Here is a 25,669-nt window from a genome sequence, read left to right on the forward strand (position 1 = left end):
GCTAACTCTTCTAGGAAGTGGCTTACTGTGGATTCACCTGCTTGTTTTTGTGTGTGTTGCTGGTACCTATTAAACATTTTTTAACAATCTGCCTCACGCAGCAAATTTATCCACATGTTTATTTATTCAAAATAAAACTGAATATTTTATCTGACTAATGAGTGAAATGTAGACTTAAAGGAATAAATTACTCGCAGAAAAATAATCAACACTAATCGCAGGCTGCTTGGAGGTTGCGGTTTCATCTGCTCCTCAGGATGTACTTTACGTGATTCTAACGGCTGCCAGCCAACACAGAGAAACTTGTTTCTGGTTGTAATTAACATTTCTCATAACGTTCTTGTCTTTTGTGTCTCTGACGGAAAAGTAATGTCTGTGATTCCAGTTTAAAACTCTCCCTTTGTTTTCTGGACTCAACGTTGCTGCTCTTGGTTGTCTTGATCAGTCAATCATCATCACTTAAGCTATGTGGTTATTTCTCTCTGTAAAACTCCCGGTCACATGGCAGCTTCACATGAACTACAGTAACGGCGTTACTATCATCAGTAACGGTAACAGTTTTTGTAAAGATGGAAAGAGTAATTAGTTAAAGGACTCATTAATGGAAAAAGTAATGCTGTTTATTTTAAAGCTGTTATTCCCATCACTGATAAACAAACAAACATTGCATGGTACGAATGATGTCATTTAATTCATGCACAGATGAGCCCTTTCTGGCTACATGACACATCACGTCCAACACCCAAGTCAATAAAGTAAGAAAAAACATGGATATCACAGTTTTTGCCCTCAGTTGGCAAGTTCTTGTGTAAACATACCGTTGTCTTGCAAAATCCATGGAACAACGTACACTTATTTATTTCATTGACCTACCGATTATTTCACTTCACTAACTTATTTGGCTCTTCTGAAATATGGACTGATGACAACAGCTTTCTGCTCTACGACAGCTTGCCTTGTGCTTCTTCTTCTTTTCTTGATTAATAGCGGGCCGCAAACGTAGGTAAATAGGTGCATAATGCCACCCACTGCATTGGAGTGTGTTTTGTCAGCCCAACATCATTACTGTGGCTCGGCAGTGGCATGTCACGGCAGAATTTAGGTAAAGGGTTATCATATGACATATGATGGAATGGCTGGTGGCAGGTCATTTATTATAAACTACTAATAACAATAATTGCTATAGGGCACTTTGGGGTCAAGAAGCAAAAGGGGCATGTGCTTCAGCCCCTGTAGTACCCATCCCCCCCTCCCCACTTTTTTTCTTATAGGCTTGCAGTATACAAATCGCTTCATTTTCAGCCCTTTGCTGCAAAATATCCTTGAAAAGCTGTAATTCAGGGATAAAAAGCAAGAAATTTCCTAAAGAATGATTTTGTAAACAAAGGAAAATGCTGGACGTTTTATTTAGTTGGGATGATAGACTCGACAACCAGCTCAGTTTCATGCTAATCTTTGAAAATCATTGTTTTCATGCAACAGCAAACAAATTGAGATTTTTTATCTCTCTTTAACCATGACAGCTTTTAAGATAATTGATTTCAGCCAGAGAGTTTTTCCAAGCTGTTAACACATTTGTATCTTGGATGCAGGGTTGTTTTACCCTGTAAGCAAGATTTTATACCCAACCTCATAGTTTGAAAAGTTTCTCATCTTCAAGAATATTAGTTTAGACAGTTTGATTTTGGTAATTTCAATCATACTTAATAGATTAACTCTCTGAAATGTGAGGATAAGATAGATTTGACACAATATTCCCCTGATTGCACACTATATACTACATGATATGTGGTCTCAGTATTACACGTCAAAGCCCTCTCAGTCACGACTTATCAGTTTGATAATTAGCAAGCAGGGATTACTCTCCATCTTCCCATCTTATGTCATCAACATCCAACATGATATCACAGGACAGACCTATTCTTGGAGATGAGAGATCTGGGGAGATAAGAAAAAGAGAGATAGAAAGGCTGGCAGAGGACTGAAAAACAAGATGGATTCAAACATAATATAGAAGATATGTGGGATACTAGCATTATAAACCATGTTTCTGTTCTCCTGATGTTTCTTCCAGGAAAAAGCAGGATTTCCTTAAGTTCTTGCTTATTTTTCTGCAAGATTTAACAACAGGTTACTAGAAAAAGAGGACAAATTTACTGCATGATACATAATATGCAGGTTAAGTTCTTGAATTTTGTAGGTCATGTAAGATGAGAGGCTTCTTGTCAAATGAGATTAGGACTTACTTAAATCTTCTGTAGAGTTCTAGCATATATAGTAGACGTAAAACAGTTAACAGAGCATTAAAGAAGAAAAAGTCCACTGTAGTTGTTGTGTAGTATATACACATGTTACCCTTTTTTTTTTAGCTTAACAGGTTTAGTTGATTAGTGAGAAAATGACTTTACCTTCAGAGCCTGATGTGACCATGCAGAAAACTGGTGGTAATGTTTTAGGGAAACATTTCCCTTTTTGTGGGAATAAGAAGAGCATTGGTTATAACAGTGACTCTTTTGTTGGTTGTGTTCTGAGCAGTCCATTCTCAGCCTTTCTTGCCTTCATTAATCTTATTAAGACCAAAGGGATCACAGGCTAATAGGACCTGATTAGCTTGCTTCTGGCTGCCTGGCTGATTCACCTTCATGCACATGGCCTCACACACAAACACACACACACACTGAACGAGTTACAGCAACACACTCTCACCTTTGCATCTTAATAAAAGCATACACACACATTTGCAAAATATTTTACTGCCTAACAGTAATAAAAGTTGCTCAGCAGAGGTGCTGCCGTGTGTTTCTCAGAACCAAAGGCCCTGAAGATTTCCTGGCATTTAATTCCCAGAAAGACAAACATGCTGTGGCTTCCCATTTTTGTTTCCTTACGAATGTCACAGTTAATTTAGATGCTCTATAACCAATTAATGCTCTATTTATCTATTTAATTTAACTCCTGCTCAAATTTTGTGTCACTCAACTGTCCAGAGAAATATAGTTTTTTTTGTTTTTTTTTTTAAATTCAATTAACTTCCTGTTTACATCATGTGAGCAAAGCTGACATCACAGCCTTTGGTCACAGACAGAGCATCATGGGATGCTACAGCATCCGCTGGGTGGGGTGAGGGATGATGAGGGTTAGACTGAACAGACACACACACACACACACACACACACACACACACACACACACACACACACACACACACACACACACACACACACACACACACCAGATACACCGACAGGCTGAAGCCACACAGCATTGAGTGTTATGTCAGCTCATGTTATCATCACTGAGGGCGGTGACACCGACTGAGCCTGCCACTCTGCATGTGTGTATGTGTGTGATTTGATGCTCCCAGCTGATTTGTTAGGTAGGTCAGGCATGATGATGGTGCCGGGCAAGCCCTTGTTTTGGATCGATTGTTAGCAAACACGCTCAACCCGTTATACAGTATAGTGGCATGTGCAAAAGTTTCCGGTACCAAAGTAAAATGAAGATGCTCTCAGAAAGATTGTCATAAAATATATAATCAATTAGCTTCACTTATCAGTAAACATATGAACAGAAATGAATGGGTTTAATATTTGGTGTCACACACTTGCACCTAAGAGTTCAGATTCACACAGTTTAAACTTTCTCAACTTCCAACTATCTGGCAAAACTTCAGCCTTAATTTATGCATCAAAACCTTTATTAGGTTTAAAAAATTAAATACCTGCCTATGTTTGGAGATAAGATACCTGATTAAGTTTAGGAAAAATTACATAGTTTTCTAATAAATACACAATTAATTAAGACTTATCCTCAAAACTGGCAATATTAGTTTATATTTGTATAAAATGCTGATAAGGGCTAAAACCTCAGTTCAGTTATTTTGTTGGCTACCAATTAAGTTATTGTTTTTAAAGTTGTTATTGTACCAGTATCTCACAATCAGTGCATCCCTGTTAACTTTGGTTTCCAGAACTGTAAAATGACAACATATTTTCTGGTGACTGTGCTGCTTGTGTCCCATGCATCCAAATTAGCTTCTGATCCTAACACTGAATATTCTTTCATCTCATCACTAAAGATATTCCTTTATGACTCTCACTCTGTGTTTTAAGATTGTTGCTCTGCTGCAGAATTAACCATCTGAAGGTACCTCATAACAGGCAACATCTGAAAAACATGAAATCTTTATGTGTAGACCCAAAAAACAAAGACAACTGATTGCATTTAACACTGAAACCATAGTGTGTGCAACCAGATTGAAAAGAAAATGTATTTTCTCAGCAAGTAGCCATCTTCAGACTGTTATTCAGATATTACAGTTAATATCTCAACGCCTGTCACCTCCAATCACTCTTTCCCACACTCTTTCCATGTGGAAAGCTTTGTCCAGTCAGATTATATACAGTCTTATGCAACTGGGTGACTGGATTTCCATCTCTTACTATTCAGTTTGATATTGTAATCCTGCTGGATTATTACTTTGTGAAAATTTCTAAACATCCATTGTTGAATGGTTGTTGCTTGCTCCCAGAAGAGGTACCATCTCCAGTTACTTCTTTTTTGAATGTAGCCTGTGTTGCATATTTGGTCATAAATTAGTTATAGCCTGTATAATAATAATCAGTATGAAATGGGACTTCTAATGATTCTAAATTCTCAAATTGTAAGAAATGTAGTGAGTGAAAAAAATTTCTCCTGTTAAAGGCAAAATATGTAGCATTGACACCTAGTGTTTCAAATCAGAACTGCAGCCGAAAGAGAAAAACACGGAGAGTGTTCTTCCCCCTCCCCTCCTCCCCCTCGGAGAGTTTCGTGTAGGTTGCCAGTTTGTCAGAGGACGGTTCTTTTATACAGTCTATGAAGGATGGAGAACATAGCGCCGGCAAACATCATGATGACGAGCGAAGATGATTCACACACACAGTAAGTTGCTATGCTTTGTAATGCTAGCACTAATTTCATGCGCTAATTTACGTGAGCATAAAATAGAGTGTAAACAAAGGCTACATTAATCAACAAATGCCATGCAGTGGCAGTTTTCCCTTAGTCTCACATAAATTAATTTGATAGTAATTTCATAAGTTCAGGACAAACACAGTATTCACTTGGCCCAAACATCATTACATTTGTTGTTGTAAACTAACAGGCCACCAATTTACTCCACTAATACATCCATACAGTCACACAAATTAATTTAATGAGTGCCGAGAAATAAATTAGACTAAAATCTTTGTAAATCAAGATAAAGTTTTTGGTTTATTTAAGCAAAATTCCGCTGTTTACCTGTCGAGGAGAAACTTTGCCAGCTCAGACTTGTCCACCTTGCAAAAGATTCTCCAATATTGATCCTTGTTTTATTCCATTTTTGGTCGTTTGCTTTTTTAGCAGGATGCTGAGGCTTTTTAGGTTTTTCTGAAACTATTTCTGGTCTTCCTCTTTTACTAGCTTCCATACCTGCACGCTGCTGCTCTTTTGCCGACATAAAATACCAGACGCTGCCTTGTTGTTGTTAGGCAACCATGGGGAGTTGCATATGATTGGTTAAGGAACCAGGAAGTTGGAAAGATCAACACGGTGCACCCAAGTTATTCCGGCACGGAACTCTTACTTTGAAGGAGAAAAACTTGACAAAGACATTGTTGATGTAGGAGACAGATTGTTTATAGGGAAGCTTCCTTTTATCCCTCGCAGCAAATGACAACATTTTAAATTATTTTTAAGGAAAAAACCCCAATTATTCAGCCTTTAAGAAAGTTCTAATGTAAGAGTCTTATCTTTTTCCAGTTTTATCTTCACACAAATCAACCAGGTTTCATAGTGTGCTAAATAACAGCAGACGCATCACAGCAGCTTCTCAGTATACATGGGGTGATGAGAGAGAATAACCTCTTCTTTGTTCCTTTAGCCCAATGCTGCAGCAGTTTAGAGAAAAATAGGAATATACACAATCTTTTATAAAATCTGACAATTTTCCAAATACTCAAGATTAATGCCACGTAGTACTTTAGTGTACATCTACACATTACTACCTATATATAGCATATTTAGAAGGGAAAACTCAAGAAAAATAAAACTTTATAAACAATTAATTAGTTGCTCATGTGTGCCGAGTGTGCAAAAAAAAAAAAAAAATGTACTCGCTAATATAACTGCAAAGATTCACACAACATAATGTGGCACTTGAAGAGTACAGCCAACTCTGCACTGCTGCTATCAGTTTCTTATATAATGGTTTTACCATCTCATAGCCTAATGATGATGATAATTCACTACTCTAATTCACTGACAGTGTGAAGCTTATTTTATTTAGACGCCCGAAGGTAAAACAGGTTTTTGTGTTGAAGGACATTGATGAGAGCTAGTAAATTAAATTGAAGTTGGGGAAAAATTGTTCTTTAAATGTGAAGCAAACATGCAGGAATAAATAAAATGAATGAATAAATAAATAAAAAGGCTAAAACTTTGCTTTTACTGATAGCTAACAAGATTTCTCTCTCAGTTCATGAAGGACTCAGAAACAGATTAATTCTTTGCGTCCTGAATACATTTGTTTTTGTCCATCTACTTCTCCTTTATCTGTCCAAATATTTTCGGATGACATTTTTTTTAAGGTATTATCTTTCCTTCTCAACTCTTATTATCTTTGTTATGCTGTAACAAGGTTACTTTACACTAACCCTGTTTTATATATATAATATTTTAAAATTGGAATAATAATTAGTCAAAAATAAACAATTGTGTGAAAAATAAAAGTAAACTGTTATAATTTTATCTGATTTAGTACACCTGTTTAGGTCACTGGTTTCCAGTGTTTTTTCTTGACGCATCCACCAGCTGTATATTAAAAAAAGGCCGACACACACCCACACCCACACAGAGATAACATCCAAAGATTTACTGGCAACCCTTTCCAGAACAGTCAACCATTTTTTTTTCTTTCCATAAAGAACTATTGGCTTCTTGAGCTTGCAAGTGAGATTCTAGGTGTGATGTTTTGTGCAAACTTCTTGCAAGTGTTTGTTTCTGTTTTCAGTTATTTTTGGTATTGTTAGTATTTTTTTACTTTAGCTGAATACTGTTGCTTGAAAGTAAGCAAACTCCTCTTCACAGCCAAATTATTTCCCATCCTCATTACTGAAAATGTAGAGGCCCAACACTTTTATATATGTTTTTTTTTTTACTGCTGTACAAGTACTGATGATTAACTTCCTCTACAAGCATTTTGTATGCTAAGCAAAGTAATGCATAAAGATGTATAGACAGTGTCAGTTTTATCTGCAGTGGGAGCGGATGTGTTTCCTAGTTTCTTAATTTTTAAACTCTATTCCAGTTTACATTTTACAGTTGTTCAGGAGGTCCAGCTGGTTGTCTGATGACTAAAAGGTTGCTGATTTGAACCTAGCTTCCTCCCAGTCATTCTTCAAGACACTTCACCCACCTTGCCTCCAGTGTCTACACTACTGGTGTGTGCTTGGCGGAGAGCAGCATTCCACATTCCCATTAGCCAGTCTTCTCAAAACAGCATCAATGTGCGACTGTGGAATAAATAATGGATGTAAAGCACTTTGAGTGCCTTTAAAAGTGCTATATAAAACTAAGCCATTATTATTACATTTGAATAGTAATTTTGATGTTTTATTAAAGACCCTGAATTGTTTGACTTCTTAAAGAAAGTCTGTAGAATGTGAATGGGTCTGCAGGGGACGCTTTTCTATCAAATACCTGACTGTCAGCTGTCTGTACAAAGCTGTTTATGTATTTTTCAAGAGTTCTTTTACTACTGTAGTCCATAAAACACCTAACTACTTGTCCACAAAGCAACCTGTGTACCACTACTTGTAAGAAGTGTTTGACTTGTCTCATCCTCATGCAGAGTTTTAATAATCTAATACAACTGTTATGATTTTGTAGAGGTGCAAATCTTATTTTGACAACCTTTGTCCAGTGAAAACCTTGTGCATCCTTCACCTGACCGAGAACAGTTGGTTTAGGTGATATTCACTAACCTTTTAGTCTTTTGATATTTTTGAGCATATCAGGATACAGCAACATTCTTGTTAAATATAACATTGGATCCGCAGTTGCATTTTCTATATATTGCAAGGACAGAAAAACCTGATTAAATCAAATGAGAAATGATAATTATTCTTTGAGGGAAATCACTGATGCAGGATGCTGTTATGATGAGTCATCATTTGATCACACTCACGCACTCACAGAAATAGATGCTGATTTGCTCTGGCTCTGCAAGACTGTAGATTACTTACATTGGGACATATCTTTACAAAGCATCATCTTATCTTGCAAGCTCACTCTACTGATACATCAGATCTGTCACTCAGTAGATTTTACATGTGCTCTGTGCGTTCGTCTTAGCAGAGTGATGTCTGTGTGTGTGTTCAATTTAAGCATCCGATTTTTAAAATTAGAATTACTACTATTCTCACTATATGGAAAAAAAAAACCCTAGCAAAAAACAGCTGTAGGACAGCGTTATAAAGTAGGTTAAGCTTTTTGTGGAACTGAGTTGGAATCTGAAGATAATTCATCCTTTATGATACAATAAGTCAGATTAAGATAAAATACAACAGTTTTAACTACAAAATTCTTACCTTAATGGTCCTAACCTAAAGTGTGCAGTTTAATGATCTTCTTGATAAAAAAACATTTTATAGTAGTGTCTGTAAATCTATCAACATCATCCAGAACATTTTGCTCATACTCTGCATGGCAACGGTCAGCTCCTTTGGCTTTTACTCAAGCAACCCAAAATTCTTGTCCTGCTTCCAAAACAGAGGATTTTTGGAGCTTACGGGACAAAATGCTCCTCCTTAGATTAATTAAACTGCTTCACTTTCAGTGTCCGCGCCTAATTCTGCATCAGGCATCCGGCTGTTAACTTATGTAAAAACATTTGGAAACAAGTGCTTGTGGTATTTACAGATTTTTTTTGTCCCCTCTAATAGATTAAATTAAAACTCAGTGTTGTTTTACTGAAGCCATAAATTCAACCAAAATGCTTTTTTTAAAATCTTGTATAGAGAAATTAGCAGTTGTTCTGCTAGCCTCAATTTAGTTAGGATGGCTGTCAACAATAGTTGCTGAATATCAGCCATTTATTTGACTGCAGATCCATGATACTATCAGTATAGGTTTTCAGCCTTTTCAATAAAAATGTCCATATTCCCAGACTCTGTGGAATCTTGCATTCTTTTGAACCAGCATACTGCACCAAAAGGCAGTTTTCTTGAGTTTCCTATCCTTGACTACTTCAAGTCTTATTCTCTGCCCACACAAGAGACATGCCTGGTTTCCATGGCAATGATATTCCTACTACTACCACAGAGACAGTAATCTTCATTGAGCCTGGACACAAAATCCCCCAAAGAAAACAGTGGGACTTTTTCCTTTTTTGGAAGGTTTACATAAAACAGAACAATAACAAATGTAGCAGCTTTCTAGCTCTTATAGACGAATTGTGTCATATCTCCACCACGGTTATAACGGAAGATGCAATCAAACGGCTTCAGGCCTGCCACGTGTTTCTGTCACTTTCTACTTTTCAGGAATCACTGGGGGGAGAGAATAAGGGATTTAATAATTGTTATGTAACATGATGTCATGTGTATTAAAACCATCGTAAGGATTGTAACCGGGCAGAGGCTAAAAAAACTATTACTTTTCTATCTACAGCAGTTACATCCGCTCCTGTTTCCTGCAGGAAAGAGGAAAGAGGAGGTTCCACAAGCATAACATTTCTACCTATTTCATTACATAAATTCATAAACTGTGAAATTAAATATGGTTTTAGTTCTTGAAAGCGGTTTTCAACGTTGAGTTGTTTAGAAAAAAAAACTGATCAAAGCTGTTTTCATTGTGAAAGAATAGATGAACTATTCTCTCTACGCTACATAAATGATGTCATTCATTGAATTTTATCTACCTGGGAAAAAAGTGAATATGATGCAAATAAGATGACTTTACTGTAGATTAAAATGGCATACAAATGACACTTTTTTTTCTTTGGCAACTGTTAAAAGAATAAAAAAACAAAGAAAACATAAATAAACCAAACACCTCGCTCTGGAGGAGGTGGAACGGGCATTCTTATTTCTAAAAAGTGGAACTTTACCTCTCTCTACTTGTCATGGGAGACATGAACATTCACATTGGCAAACCACAGGCAACTGACTTTCTGGCTCTCATCTACTCTTTCAATCTCAAACTAGAGCCGGACTCAGTGCCGCAAATCAAAAGAGCACACTGACTTGTCTGAGTACCAGAAAAAACTTGAAACTTTCACATCCAGTCTAAAGGTGGCCAAGATAGCCTTTTATCAGAACAAGATCTGCAATGCTCCCAACACACGACAACTGTTCATGGTGTTTAACTCTCTTCTATCTCCACCACCTGCTCAGCCTCCCACTGTGCTGACTGCAGAAATGTTTGCTTCCTACTTAACTGAAAAGGTCGCTACCATCAGTAACCAATTCACTGAGCCTGACAGACTCAGCCTTACCAAACCAGCTACTGGTGCCTCACTCTGCTCTTTCTGCTCTCTAAATGAGGACGAAGTCTCTAAACTACTAGTCAGCTCAAAACCCACAACCTGTCCTCTTGATCCTGTTCCCTCTGACATCCTGCAGAGCATTTTACCTACAATCAAAACTGCAGTAACCCATATTATCAACTCCTTTCTTAAATCTGGTGTCTTTCCCTCTGCCTTCAAGCAAGCTCGGGTTTGACACGGTCAACCATCACATACTGTTCTCCACAATCTTGGAGCTTGGCATCTCAGGATCTGTCCTCTCGGGGTTTACGTCCTACCTCACAGGTATCATCATTCAAAGTATCTTGGCAGGGGGGAATGTCCAGATCACATGGGCTGACAACAGGGGTGCCTCAGGGCTCGGTGCTTGGCCCTCTTCTCTTTTCACTATACACCTCCTCACTCGGTTCAGTCATTAGCTCTCATGGTTTCTCCTACCACTGCTATGCAGATGACACTCAGCTTTTCCTTTCTTTCCCACCTGATGACATAACCGTCTCAATGCGAATATCAGCATGCCTTGCTGATATCTCCGCATGGATGAAGGATCGCCACCTTCAGCTAAATCTGTCCAAGACCGAGCTTATTGTCTTTCCAGCCAATCCTTCCTTACCGCCACAGATAAGTGTGCAGCTCGACTCTATCACACTTGTGCCTACGTCTTCTACCAGGAATCTTGGTGTCATGATAGACAACCAGCTGACCTTTAAGGACCATGTTGCCTCGGTTGCCCGGTCTTGCCGATTTGCTCTTTACAACATCAGGAGGATCAGGCCCTACCTGACTGAACACACGGCACAGCTCCTGGTCCAGGCTCTGGTTATTTCACGCATTGACTACTGCAACTCCTTACTGGCTGGCCTGCCTGCATGCTCAGTTAAACCTCTGCAGATGATCCAGAACGCAGCAGCAAGTCTGGTCTTCAACCAGCCCAAAAGAGCTCATGTCACTCCACTGCTAATCGCTCTTCACTGGCTTCTAGTTGCAGCACGCATCAAATTCAAAGCTCTGCTTCTGGCTTACAAAACAATAACCCAAACGGCTCCTGTCTACCTTCACTCCTTAATCCAGAGCTACACTCCCTCTCGACAGTTACACTCTGCCAGCGAAAAACACCTAGTGCTCCCACCACAACGTGGCACAAAATCAGTAGCTGGACTCTTCTCCTCTGTTGTCCCCCGGTGGTGGAATGATCTCCCTAACTCCGTCCAATCCACAGAGTCCTCATCCACTTTTAAGAGCAAGCTAAAGACTCAGTTGTTTAAGGAGCATTTCCACACTTAGCTTAACTCTTCTACTCAACAGAAAGAGTTAGAAAGATTTGTCCAGCTCTTTGGCTCTTCCAAGTACTGAATAGGCTGTGTGCACTTATGCCCAAGTTGATATTGTTTGATGAAATCGCGATGTTTGTATTTAAACAAAATGACTTACAAAAACTAAAAAAAACTTTAAAAAAAAAAAAAAAGATTTATATGCACTGCCTCTAGCACTACATGACAGCACCTGGGTCCAACTGGATTTAAAACAGTCTGACTATCACTTAATTCTGATGTCCCATCTTGTTTGAATTCATGCTTGTGTTGTTCTTACTCTTAAATGTAAGCTGCTTTGGATAAAAGCGTCTGCTAAATGACTGTAGAATAGAATAGAATAGAATAGAATAGAATAGAATTTCAATGATATAAGATATAAAAATATAAAAGATATAAAAAATTCCGAAGCTGAAATGCAACAAAGTACACTCAGTCAACCTGAGTGATTAAATCTGTCCCAGCTGTGGTTCCACGGTAAAATCCATTAGCCTGTAGCTTTTAAAGTGAAGCAGTTGCAGGATGTGATTAGCTTTTATCAACAGCCCTGCATTAATGCATGTCGTATTTCTTACAGTTTTAGTACAAATGGAAAAATCTCTTAAAGTCTGATATTTGGGAAAATTGGCTTATTGGCTTTGAAACAAAGCTTTAAATCTTATAAATATATTTTATGTCATGAAGTATTCCTGAAAATATAACCATTTATAATTACCCAACCTAACTGTTTAACATTTTCCCCTGAACTGTGGCAGATTTTCATTCTTTGGAGCCCATAAAGCATCTATCTTGAATCCTATCTCTTCTCTGAGCTCTCTCCAGCAAGCCAGTCCGATGTTGACTCTTGTGCCATCTCCTGCTCTGTTCTTTTCCTTGCTTGCTCTGATAATGTGCTCTTTGGTTTCTTTGCTGAACTGACCATAGTGCATGGTGTAAACCTTTCTGTGATGTGACGTGGTGCAGTAAAGCAAAACACAGCTGTTGACATAATGCTCTGGGCTGGAACACAAAGTTGTGAAGTGGGATTCTTATTCCCAGGATGTTGCAGGGCAATAAGGGCCCCAGCAATGTGCATAATGAATGTCAGTGTGCCATCAAAGGAGTAAAAAGTGTAGAGTTTAAAGGTCAAAAATGTACATAGTACTGTTTTAAAGCTTAAATAATAGTTTTGTGTTTGTGTACCTATATAATTTTGGGGTGTAAAGTAAGATCATGTAACCACTGTGTTTGTTGTGTCCATTGTCCTGTAGTAAAAAAACATTCCCAACACGATCTGCATGATCAGCCTTTTTGTTAAGATTGAGCCTGATCACGGTCAGCTGAGACACACAGTCGGATTTTAATCACTTCAAAGGACAACACATTCAACATTAAATATTAAATGTCTGGAGGCACCAAGTTATTATACTTAAATCTAGTAATTTAAATTGTGAGGTGTTGGCTTTTGTTCCCAAAGAGCGAGGTTGATGCACATAGCATGGCTGTGTAAACAGATATATGTCTCCACAGCATAATTAATTCAGGGACACACACACACACACACACACACGCACACACACGCACACACACGCACACACACACACACACACACACACACACACACACACACACACACACACAATGTCAGCTGTTCACTAAGCAGAAGAGTGGACATTTCAGACCTGTGTAAACAACAGGAGGATGGAGCAAGAATGTTAAATTACATGGAGGCAGGAGATGAAGGCTTTTATCCTTGAGAAACAGCTCCGAATTGTGGCAGTTGTTGATCTTATCAAGTCATCACCCAGCTACTGTAGAGGCCCAACACTCAGTTTTAACCAGTTAACATTTAAGACTCACACAACGACATGGCCACAGCTGAGAAATAAACATTTAAACAGCCGCTGAGATAAAAGGGCAGAAGCAGTGATTTGCATGTTTGGGACCTTTAACTTTTTATCCAGTTATTTGGCATCACTTGGGAATATTTTGTAAAACTTGCTGTAATATTTATTTATATATTTTTTACTTTAATAAACATCTGTACCATATGAAAATAGAATCATGGATTCTTGCTTGAGTCATATTATTGTTTTGATGTTATCGCAGGTATGCACTGCAGTTGTATCCGAGTAATTGTGATGGATTAGACACTTGTAATTTCAGTATGTAGTGTTTTATATCACCTGTGTCCTTTATTTTTAATCTTAATTTAGTCTGGGAATTCTGACAGGTATCTCATTGCTAATTTCTGACTCTGTGAATGACATTTTTCCTGTTAAATTAGTCTTATTTTATGGTAAAAAAAAAAAAAAAGCTCAGAAAGTGTCAGAGTTTCCGAATCACACTTAGCCACCACCGGTGTGCAAAACTGTTGATAGTCAGAGATAATTTTAACTTGTGTGTTATGTAGTTTTATAAAGAGCACAGAGAAACTTTCTTTTTAATGTGTATATAAATTAAACCAACCTTCCTATGCTCATACTTTTTACATGCATCATTCTCCAGAATGGACGAATGTTCAGTAGAAGTAACTAGCAAAAACTAGCACATGCCTCAAAAGAAAAACACTCCATATCAGTGTGCTGGAATAATAAGTGATAATGCAGCTATTACACTTCTGGTAGCTGGTGTTTAGTGTCTTTCTTTGAATCAGCAGTACCAGGAGCATCTATCTTTCTGAAACTATTCATCTGATTAGCTGTTTGCCTTTCATAAGCTTGCTTTGACTTTGTTTAATGTTGCAGGTCTCTGCCAGTGAGTGTGGGTGTGAAGTCTGAGTGTGTGTTACTGATAATCCCAATAGCTTTCAGCAACTGGGTTTTTGTCTCTCCTGCTTTCCAAGTGTGCTTTGTGTATTTGTAACCTTTCAAATAAACAATAAAAGTGCTTTGCTGAATGGGCCTCAAAACCTGTTGAGTAACCAACCTTCTGCTTCTGTTGAATTGAAAAGAGAAAGAGAGAAATAGACAGTTTGTGTGTGGGAGAGAAAGAAGATGGAAATGAAAGGAGAAATAAGAAACGCCTGTGTGGGAACAGGTTTGTGTGAAAGAGAAAGTGGAATTTACAAAATCAGAGAATCTGGAAGGACAATAGATGATATGGGTGGAATCACCCAAATTCAGGAAACCGTTTCCACGAACAGACGTGTCGTTACCATGGAAACGTGATTTTAATAATGCAGCACAATCTAGTGTATGACCAAAGAATTTTATCTATAAGTAGACTTTTTTTGGACGCAGAAATATGGACTGGAAATATGTGTTAAAATGTCCACACGAGCAACAAAATTTCAAACAGGCACAGGTGCTGGGAGTGATTGAAGTTCTTACTACTGAGAGCAAAGAGAAACTGGCTCCAACATGTCCTCTTGATGATATTTATGCTTACCAGCTACATTTGGTGACAGTACAAAATCAAATGTTTTATGTATAATGTTGAAATATTTAATAGAATGAATTAGCACTGTTTCTGTGGCATAACTCAAGTGTCTCATTGTTATTTCTTACTTAGTCTTTTGACACATTGCTTGAGGTCAAATCGTGGCAAATTAGTGACGCATTACTTCCTGTTGTGGTATGGTATCCAGGAAAAATATTCCAGTCTTTGTTGTACCTAAAACTAGTATTAATCACTCTGTATATTATATGTCTTGCTACCTGATCTACAATAATGATCTACAATTTAAGTAAAGTGCTTTTATATTCTCTTTTGTCTTCCCAATATCTTTTACTCTTGAATCCTTTCACTCTATGCAGGAAAAAGTAGAATATGCCTTCCTGATTATTTTCACGATAGAAACATTTCTAAAGATTATTGCCTATGGCTTGGTCATGCACCAAAACTCCTACGTCAGAAATGGCTGGAACATGTTGGACTTTGTCATCGTCATAGTGGGGTGAGTTCACAGCAATCAGTAAGTGCAAAGCTTAAACAATGTCATATCTTATTCATGATAACACATACTATAACATGCATGCAGTGTACAAACATCTTTACTCAGCACTTAGCTGTCCATCATTAAATGATCAATTCTCATCATATCCAATAGTCAGATGTCAGTGATATTTGGGAATATGCGCAAAAAGAAACACAAATCTGCACCCATGCAGACAGCTTTGTATAGTGATGGTTTATCTGCAGACCACGTGGCCCTTATAGGACATCAGCGTAAACAGTGACTAGGTGTGAAAAACTAAAGGTAAATATACACAGGCATAAAGGAAGCACACATATGCTAAACCATAAGTATACACAGTTGTGCAGAGGTGCATGGTGACTGAGAAAATTACAAAGGGAACAGAAGACTTTGCTCTTTCCTTTTTGACTGCATCAACATCACTGCTTTCTTCTTCATCTTTCCCACACCCCTGCCCTTCTTTCCTCCCATTGTTTTTCCCTCTCTAACTGTTGACCTCCTCCATCATCTCCAGGTTGTTCAGTGTGGTTCTGGAGATGATAACCAAAGACGCTGACTCTGGCAGCCAGTCTGGGGGCAAACCCGGGGGGTTTGATGTCAAGGCCCTCCGAGCCTTTCGAGTGCTAAGACCCCTTCGCCTTGTTTCTGGAGTTCCCAGTGAGTTGGTGCAGAAATCTCTCTGAAATCTTAAGAGAAATATATACGTATGAGAGCCTAACTTAATTCATATATATTTTTAACATGTAAAGAATAATTGAAAACATCCACACAAGAGTTTTAGGGTTTTCTGGTTATATATACTGTGTGGTTTAGGCTAACACAAGGTGCAGTTTATTTACTTATTTATTAATAATGTTTATATTATGTAACTTTTTCAGTAAACAAAAAGTTTTTCTTGTTTGTTTTGTGTGGGGAAACACTCCTGCAGGCAGGATCTTCAACAACCATGAAATATAATTATAATATATATATTATAATTATAAACAGAATTTCTGTTTCTCACCTGTAAAATTGTAGAAAAATAGCATTTCAGATATTTTACTTTTTGTCAGGTTAAACAAGCAATCTACTGACACTGCTTTGAACATTAGGATTATTTGATGGGCAATTTTGGCTGTTTCTGATTTATTCTATTTATTTATGCTAAGTTTTGGGGGTAAACTACTTAGTCTTCTTTTTACATTTACAGGTTTACAAGTGGTTTTAAACTCCATTATTAAAGCCATGGTTCCCCTGCTGCACATCGCTCTGCTGGTCCTCTTCGTAATTATTATCTATGCCATCATTGGCCTCGAGCTCTTCATTGGAAAAATGCATGCCACATGCTACATGACCCAAACAGGTAAAGAAAAGTTCCTTAAAAAAATATATATATATATATATATATTTCTTTTTTTTTTTTTTTATTTATTTTGCCCTATTCTTTTGTGTCATATTCTTCTCTACAGTTTCAGTTTAAATCCTTTTTAAATTGGGTCCCACACACAGCCTGCAGACTCAACAGTCATACTGTACATCTCCACTTAGATTATATATAGGATTAAATTCCAGCTCTGGGAATGAATGGACACATGCACCTTGTATGTGAATGATGACAAGCTGCTGAAAACAGAACTGAACAACAGATGGTGGATTAAGTCCAGTGATTAAATGACTAATATCAAGCTATTATGTAAACATGTTTGACCTTTGCCCTCACATTGCTTTTGAAAACAGCTAAATTATTCAAGAAGTAAGGTTAAGCTGGTGAACACATATATGCACACACATATAAATAAAATCAGTCAAATTTTAAAATGAATGACTGACCAAGCAAAGCGGCTTAAGTCTCTGTTATAGTGCTGGACTGCTGTTAGACTGCAGCTTTTGTGGGTGTCTGTGTACAACTTTCTCCTTATCTCTTCTTGCTTGCTTTTTATTTAAGCTTCGATCTGTTTTAATATGTTTGCATGATAATGTCAGATAACGATAGATGCTTCTTTTAATTTCTTTTCACTTGCTGTTAGAAAGGCACTTGCATTGTGTGCATGTACGTGTCTGTATGTGTGTGCAGGAAGATTTGTGTGCACACTGTTCACTTTAGTGAGAAAAGTTTAACATAGTGTGAACTAATGTACTGTGGACTTGCTTTGTGTTTGTGTAGGTGGGGTTTCATCAGAGGAACCTAGTAAATATCAGTGTATAATCATTTCCTGCTGTTCTTATATAATACTCAAACAGAACATCTAATTGCTAAGGGTGACATCATCATTTACATAAATAGATATGTGAAATGTGTTCAGTAATACAGCTTAAATGGTAATCTTTGTGTCAAATAACATGATAATCATAAACTTAAATGAATGTAAAATGCAGTTATGAGATATGAAAAGGTAAGGAAGTGAAAAGAAAAGTTACATTTTGATCAAATATAAATGAATAGTAACTAACAAGGAAATTGAGTTAAAAAATGGGTTTAACATAAGATTTAAAACACCACTGAACTATTTTTCACACTTTGCACCCCCATGAAGACGATTTTGCCATCTGTCTTGCATCCTGTCTCTTTTCTGAAATCTTTCCAGCCAGTAAAAGTCAATCCGATGCTGACTCTTATTTTATCTTTTGCTCTGTCAGTTTGTCCTCCTGCATACTTTAAAGCACAGCACAGCTGTCATGTGACACCCTTAGGCTGGAACAAAAAGTTGTGGCGTACAAAAGTGTGGTTTCTTATCCTCGGGATGCTGCAGGGCAATGATGTCTCCTGAAATGTACACAATAAATACCAGCGTGCCATGAAACCGGGTCTGAAGCACAAAGTTTTAAGGTTGGAAAGTAATTTAGTAGTGCTTTAAGAAAAGAGAAAGCCTTTTGGGTGAAGGCCTTAAAATGCAAAATTCTTAAACAGCAGAACAACCACTGAAGTTCATGTGCTATCTAAAAATCAGGAAATTTAGATGTTTATTGAAAGTTATGCTAATAAAGTTCTTATATGCATGCATTGCTTTGATATTTCTAATCAGGCCTTTCACACGTGTTTAAATGAACAATTTTCATTTTATTTCTTTTTTCACTGTGTATCTCATTTGCTGATGTGAGATGCATATGTTTATAAAACACAAGGATGTATCACTGACCCTCTCCCTATCACTTAAATCACATAGATACATATCCTTGTTGCTTTAATGGGCACTAATCTGAATTGCCACCATGCATTTGGACTTACCTTTTAAGAAGGTCTAATGAAATCCAGTTTGTTGTAAACTGGAGTTTCTCCGGGGATGGGGCGCCCGAGCCACCTCATCTGGCTCCTCTCGATGCGGAGGAGTAGCTACTCTACTCTGAGTCCCTCCCAGATCACCAAGCTTCTCACCCTATCTCTAAGGGAGAGCCAGCCACCCTGTGAACAAAACTCATTTCTGCTGCTTGTTTTCGCGACTTTGTTCTTTAGGTCAGTTCCCATAGCTTGTCACCATAGGTGAGAGTAAGTATGTAGAATGACCGGTAAATCGAGAGCTTTGCCTTTTGGCTCAGCTCCTTCTTCACCACGACAGACCGATGCAGAGTCTGCATCACTGCAGACGCCGCACCGATCCACCTGTTGAGCTCCCACTCCATCCTTCCCTCACTCGTGAACAAGACCCCGAGATACGTGAACTCCTCCACTTGGGGCAGGATCTCATTCCCGACCTGGAGAAAACACTCCACCCTTTTCCAGCTGAGGACCATGGTCTTAGACTTGGAGGTGCTGATTCTTATCCCAGCCACTTCACACTCAGCTACGAATCACTCCAACAAGAGCTGAAGATCACGGCCTGATGAGGCCAACAGCAGAAAGCAGCTCTATTAATATATTTGGATATTACAGTTAAGTTCGATATTAGAACTGAAATCTAGAATCTAGATCTAAAACTCTGAACCACTAGGTTACATGTTAATGTATAAATAAGTTAAATAAGCTTTGACAAACAGGAGGAAACTTGGAGTCTAAATCCAAACATCCCGACACATGGTGTATATACTAGTGTCACATGCAGGGTGTAGTGTAGTATTGTATATTGAATCATGTGGAGGTGATTTTGCTAGATCACGAGTCAATTAAAAACATAGAAACCATGCATTACTATTGCTCAGTTTCAGTTTTCCAGTGGTAAGAATTTTTTTTTTTTTTTTGCCAGACCAAAGGTTCAGTCTATTTGTGTAGACTGAATTCTGGCTGATATTTCACACATGACATTTTAGTTTGTATCGAAGTCCAAAAGTCTCGACTAAATGGGTATGATGTTAAAAAACCTTTTATGTGTTTTCATGTTTATTATGTGTATTCATCTACAGTAGGTTCAAGTTATCTTAAGTGTTGGACTTATGCTATTACTATGGGGAAGCTTGTAAAACAAAAAATAGTAAGAATTGTAAACAAACTGAGGTGAAAGTTTTAATTCCAGTATTAGATTTGAGTATATCTTCAGCTTGCAGTAGCATGATCACTGGAGATTAGTAGATTCATCAGTTTGTCTCTACATCTACAGGTGCCCTTGCAGAAGAAGAGCCCACGCCATGTGCGGTATCAGGGCATGGCCGACATTGCCTGCTCAATGGCACAGCTTGCAGAGAGGGCTGGCAAGGCCCCAACAATGGCATCACCAACTTTGACAATTTTTTGTTTGCCATGCTCACTGTGTTTCAGTGCATCACGATGGAAGGCTGGACCGACGTTCTTTATTGGGTAATCCATATCAAAATTAATCTGATAAATGGGTTAGTTGAATAGCTGAATTTGGTTTTAATGAGACGTCACAAAATGTAAAATCCACAGGTGTGTCTTCTGTAATACTGAACAGATCATTTTAATAACAGGCCTCAGTCATAATTTCCAGTTATACGCAGACCTTTAATCATGGACTCTCTTTTGAATTTCTGTGTATTTCATTTAGTTATTTTTTAAATATTTTCTCATATCTGTATCTTAAACATCACCTTTATCTTAGTTAAGTATTTTAAATATAAGAAGCTAGGCTCATTTCAAAACCCTCAGTTTCTCATTAGCAAAAAGCACCAATAGCTTTTGATTAGTCCAAACACTCAGCATTGAGAATGAGTTTCTATCGTAGTCCACCCACTCCCTTTTATTGATGGAGACCCTCATCTATGAAACGATGAACCTCTCTCCCTCCTTCCCTTCTGTCCTCTCAGACTCTATCTTTCTCCCTCCCTCACACACTCTGAACTGCTCTTATGCATGTATGTGTTGCCATAGCAATTCTATGCTAATACAGCCGTTACAAGGAAGGAAGGTTGGAGAAACCTAAAATAAGAGAAGACGGCTCATTTGTAGATAGATAGATAAATGGATAGATGGATTAAAAATGACCCAACACCTTTTCTACAGTTTTATATAGGGTGGGTGGATGAGTATTGTGCTGTGGCTGGAGGCAGAGTAACTGGTCTGATGATTAACTGAGAGAATATAAATAGTGAACTAAAAATTTAGTGAACTTGTTCATGGAACGAAGAAAAGTTTCATTTGTAAAAGAGAACTGTGTGAAAACTTAGTTGGGTGATTATTGATTGACAATACTTTTACAATTACTTTCAGATCTAACAAGACTTTTTTGTGAAGTTAACTTATTTTCCACAGACACATTAATAAGCTAAACGGGTTTTATTATAAAGCAGTTTCATTACTAAGCTCTTTTTTTCCTCATACTTTCCCCTGTCTGGTCACAGTTTCTATTACGGTCTAAGTATGGTTCAAACCAGTTTAACCCCAAGCACCTGTAACATTTTCCTTACAACTGATGTTTCAGTATATAATTGAGTGAAACCATGGAAAATATAGCTCAGGGACCGAATCAGTATTTTTACTTTAACATTTAACTACATTTAGTTAATAACACTTATACACTTTTATTTAAGTATATTTTTTATTGTATAGGGTTTTTATTTGTTGTTTCTTTTTTAATTGTCTTTCTAGTGGATTTTCACTTATGTGAAATCTTTTAATACTTCTTTCACCCCGTTTTCTTCTTCTTTGCTTGTCTTTCCATACAGATGAACGATGCAATGGGCTTTGAGCTGCCATGGGTCTACTTTGTCAGTCTGGTTATCTTTGGCTCCTTCTTTGTTCTTAACTTGGTTTTGGGTGTGTTGAGTGGGTAAGTTTCATGTTTCTATCATTTATCTAGTGCTTTTCACATAATGTTTGGGTGATATGGCTTCTGGAAGTTGGCATTTTTATTGATATTTAAGCCTTGAAGAAACTTTGGAGCCTCAGAGAGTGGGCTTCCGTATTTCAGAACATTTCTGAACATGTTTGTGTAACTCAGAAATTTTCAGACAAACGTGAAGAAAAGTTTTCAAAAATGATCAGAAATGGGAAATAAAGTTTAAATCTTCAAAAATGAGGCTATTGTTATTAGTCTTTTGGCCTTGAAAAGCAGCAGTAGGAAAGGGAGAGCTTGATTTATTAGTGGTTTTCTTGTTAAAAATGTTTTGGTAACTGCAGTGAAACGAAAAATAGCTATGTCTTCGCTGTGTTTCTCCAGAGAGTTTTCAAAAGAACGAGAAAAGGCCAAGGCCCGAGGTGATTTCCAGAAGCTGCGTGAGAAGCAGCAGTTAGAAGAAGACCTAAAAGGTTACCTGGACTGGATCACACAGGCTGAAGATATTGACCCCGAGAATGAGGAAGAGGGAGATGAAGAGGGCAAACGTAATCGTGAGTTTTTCTTTACTTAACTGATTTCTCTCTGTTCTTCTCTAAAGCAGCTAAATGAGTAATAAGAATGATACATTTTATTTAAAGTGCCTTTCAGGAAACCCAAGGACATTTTAAAATTTAAATCAACAAATTAAAGTAAATACATATAATACAAAAGAAAAATAAATCAGTACTAAGGTAGTAAGATAAAACAGTTAAAATGCAGCAGTTTAAACAGGAGAATTGAAAAAGGTTAGATGTTGTAGGCAAGTTTGAATAGGTGAGTTTTGAGATGAGATTTAAAAAGAGGGAGGCACTCGATATTGCGGAGGTCAGGAGGAATGGAGTTTCAGAGTTTGGGAGCAGAGCAGCTAACAGCCCTGCTCCCCATGGTAACAAGGCAAGGGAAGGGGACGGTGAGACAGAGAGAGGAAGAAGATCTGAGGGAACAAGAGGGGATGGGAGTGTGGACCACTGCTGATAGATATAGAGGAGTGAGATGATAAATGGCCTTAAAAGTAAAAAGGGGGATTTTGAACAAGATTTGGAAATTTATGGGGAGCCAGTGAAGCTGTTGTAGAACAGGGGTGATGTGGTAAGAGGAGGGGTTTCAGTGATTATGTGAGTGATTTGAGAGGTTGACAGAAAAGAAGGAAAGTAAAGCAATCGAGTTAGAGGTGAGGCTGTGGACCAGGACGGCACTAGAGTGAGTTGATGAGGGAGGGGTGAAGGTGGTTAATGTTGCAAAGATGGAAGTATGCAGACCTGAGGGGAAGTGGAAACTGAGGAGCTATTGATTGAAAGTGATAAGTTTTTAGTTTTGAAAAGAGTTGAAGGTGTGCTGATGGGAATGAACTCAGTTATATTGCTATTAATTTTGAAGAAATTGGAGAAGAACCAGGACTTTAAGTTGCCTAAACAGTTAAAGAGGGAGGCAGGTGGAAAGGAGGTTAGGTTTGCCGGAGATGTAGAGCTGGGTGTCAGCCGTGTAGCAGTGAAAATAGATGTTGTGTTTCTGGAAAACATTGCCAAGGGCGAGGATGTAGGTGATGAAAAGAAGGGGACCCAGGACAGAGCCATGGGGGATGTCTGCAGTGAGAGGAGATGGCTGGGAGGAAAAGGACTTAATCTGAATGAACTGAGTGCGGCCAGTTGTGAGGTGACAATTTTTTTCCAGAATTTTGAAATGTAAGGGCAGATTAGAGATAGGACAGAGATTATCAAAGTTTTTTGGATCTCAGCCATTTTTTTAAGTGTTTTTGAAAGGTGTTGGAATGATTCCAGAAGTAATTGCAGAGTAGATGATAGCACTAAGGGGGAAGAGGGAGGGGAGGCAAGCTTTAAGCAGGGGTGTAGGGAGAGGGTCAAGTTGGCAGGAAGAGGATTTGGATTTGTGGATGAGTTCAGAAAAGAGTGAGGGGGTTTGAAGACAGAGAGTAGACAAGAAGAAGAAGATCATTGGAGAGAAGAGGAGGGACTTAGAGAATAGACACTAGAATGGGCTTTTACTTTGAAATTCTTACATTAGAGAATTGCAGTGAGCTGTAGAATTCTCTATACATTTCTTTATGTATAGAGAGTCCGGTTTTCTTTTAAAGGTGCTCACGTTGGCAACCTTTTGCCTTCTGAAGACAGAGCTTTAGGTTGAACCAGGGGGCAATAACAAAAAAGGAAACAGCTCTTTTAAGGGGAGCAACAGCAAGAGTGAATGAAGGACACAGAGTAATCCATAAGGTGCCAAGCATGTAATTCTGTCTTTAAAAGATGCCAGACATCTTTGTTACATTAAAAGTGAAATGAGGAAAGAGAGGAAGGTAAACTATTGCTTATTTAATTAACCACATTGATAACCTAGGCCAAATATCTATCTCTAAGGTGCTTAAACAGGTTAGAGGTTAGAAAATGCTCTGTTTGTTCCCCATTTGCATACTGGCTTTTGGTTGTCTTCAACATAAATGCAAAATATACATACGAAGATGGCTGTTGTTGGATGTTTGCTTTCAACATATCCAGCATACACAGGAGTAGTGGTACTTTAATGTCTTCTACATTTTAGCACTGATTCATACTAAATGTCATGTGACATCTGTAGACAATATGCAGAAGCAAACTAACAAACCTTTTACCTGTTCTACAAAGGAGAAAATGTGTCTCTCTGCAGTTGTGGTACAGTTTGCTATAACAGGACATCTTGTGCAAGAGTGAATCAGCCCAAAGAACAAACTGTACCAAAATGAAAACTGACCATCTTAAAAAATATGCACCTTTGTAAATGTGTAAGAAGTAGTGTGCTGCAGTGATACTCAAGCTGGAAATGTTATACACACATTCATGTTATGTCATTTGACACGTTATGGTGTCTTTCTGAATTTTTGCGCCTCTGCAAGGATTCACCTGCAGGAATTTAACACATTCCCTCTGGTGATTTGTTTGCCTTTCCAATATGTATGATTTTGGGCCGTGCAAGATGAGCTACAGTGCTATCATAATAGATCACAATATATTTTTGAGTCAACATGAGAGTTAGGATCCTTTGATGCTCACTAGTCTTAGTGCTCACACTCACTAGTGTCTATCCTATGGACACTGGATTTGGGGTGGAAATTTCAATGGATGATGGGCAGCCTTTGTATTTGAACATTTGTGGTTTAAATGTCCTCTTTTGATCAGCTTACTATCCAAGCAGGGTATCTGATTATTGGCATGGTATAGCTGCTAAATGTCGATCTTGTTTTTAACATTAAGCTGATTTCTTTGAACATGCTTTACTCTTGTAGTCTCTTTGTGGTTGCCATTTTGCCTGTGGTATTCCAAGGATTTGTTTCTCTGCTCAACATCTGGTATTCTACCTTCTGGGAGTGCAACGCCCTCTGTATGGATTACCTTCCTCTTCTTTGTCACCATTCGGCCACATTTCTCGAGTCTGAATGACATTCTGATGTCCCTGCTGTAGATCCTGGTAGTGTGGATCAGTGAGTCAATGGCTGTTTCGGAATGTCCACCCTACCCCCTAACCCCTCGTTCACTAAATAGGGGTGCACTACACAGCACACTACATAGTGCACTCATTCTTTTGGCGATTCGGACACGAAGCTGCCTATTTCTTTCCTCTCTGCAAGCCACGTGACTACCAGCCATCACAACGGCAACCACAACACACGTCAAGCTGTCATTCCAAATCCAATTCAAAGTTGAGTGTAAATATTTTTATTTTTATTCCTTATGTGGTATTTTAT

The 25,669-nt window shown here is 38.1% G+C and overlaps 1 protein-coding gene across 1 annotated transcript in view; it reads left to right on the forward strand.

Moving 5' to 3' along the window:
• The window catches only part of cacna1db (calcium channel, voltage-dependent, L type, alpha 1D subunit, b), a 90,773-nt gene that overhangs the window by 30,164 nt on the left and 34,940 nt on the right, over positions 1-25,669 (forward strand). Inside the window, exons 4-9 of the mRNA XM_042004362.1 lie at positions 15,597-15,736; positions 16,272-16,414; positions 16,947-17,099; positions 20,266-20,462; positions 21,788-21,891; positions 22,282-22,451. Coding sequence (XP_041860296.1) covers positions 15,597-15,736; positions 16,272-16,414; positions 16,947-17,099; positions 20,266-20,462; positions 21,788-21,891; positions 22,282-22,451 — 907 coding nt within the window. The remainder of the gene's footprint in view (positions 1-15,596; positions 15,737-16,271; positions 16,415-16,946; positions 17,100-20,265; positions 20,463-21,787; positions 21,892-22,281; positions 22,452-25,669) is intronic.

Source organism: Melanotaenia boesemani, chromosome 13, assembly GCF_017639745.1.
Source record: "Melanotaenia boesemani isolate fMelBoe1 chromosome 13, fMelBoe1.pri, whole genome shotgun sequence".
Taxonomy (NCBI): domain Eukaryota; kingdom Metazoa; phylum Chordata; class Actinopteri; order Atheriniformes; family Melanotaeniidae; genus Melanotaenia; species Melanotaenia boesemani.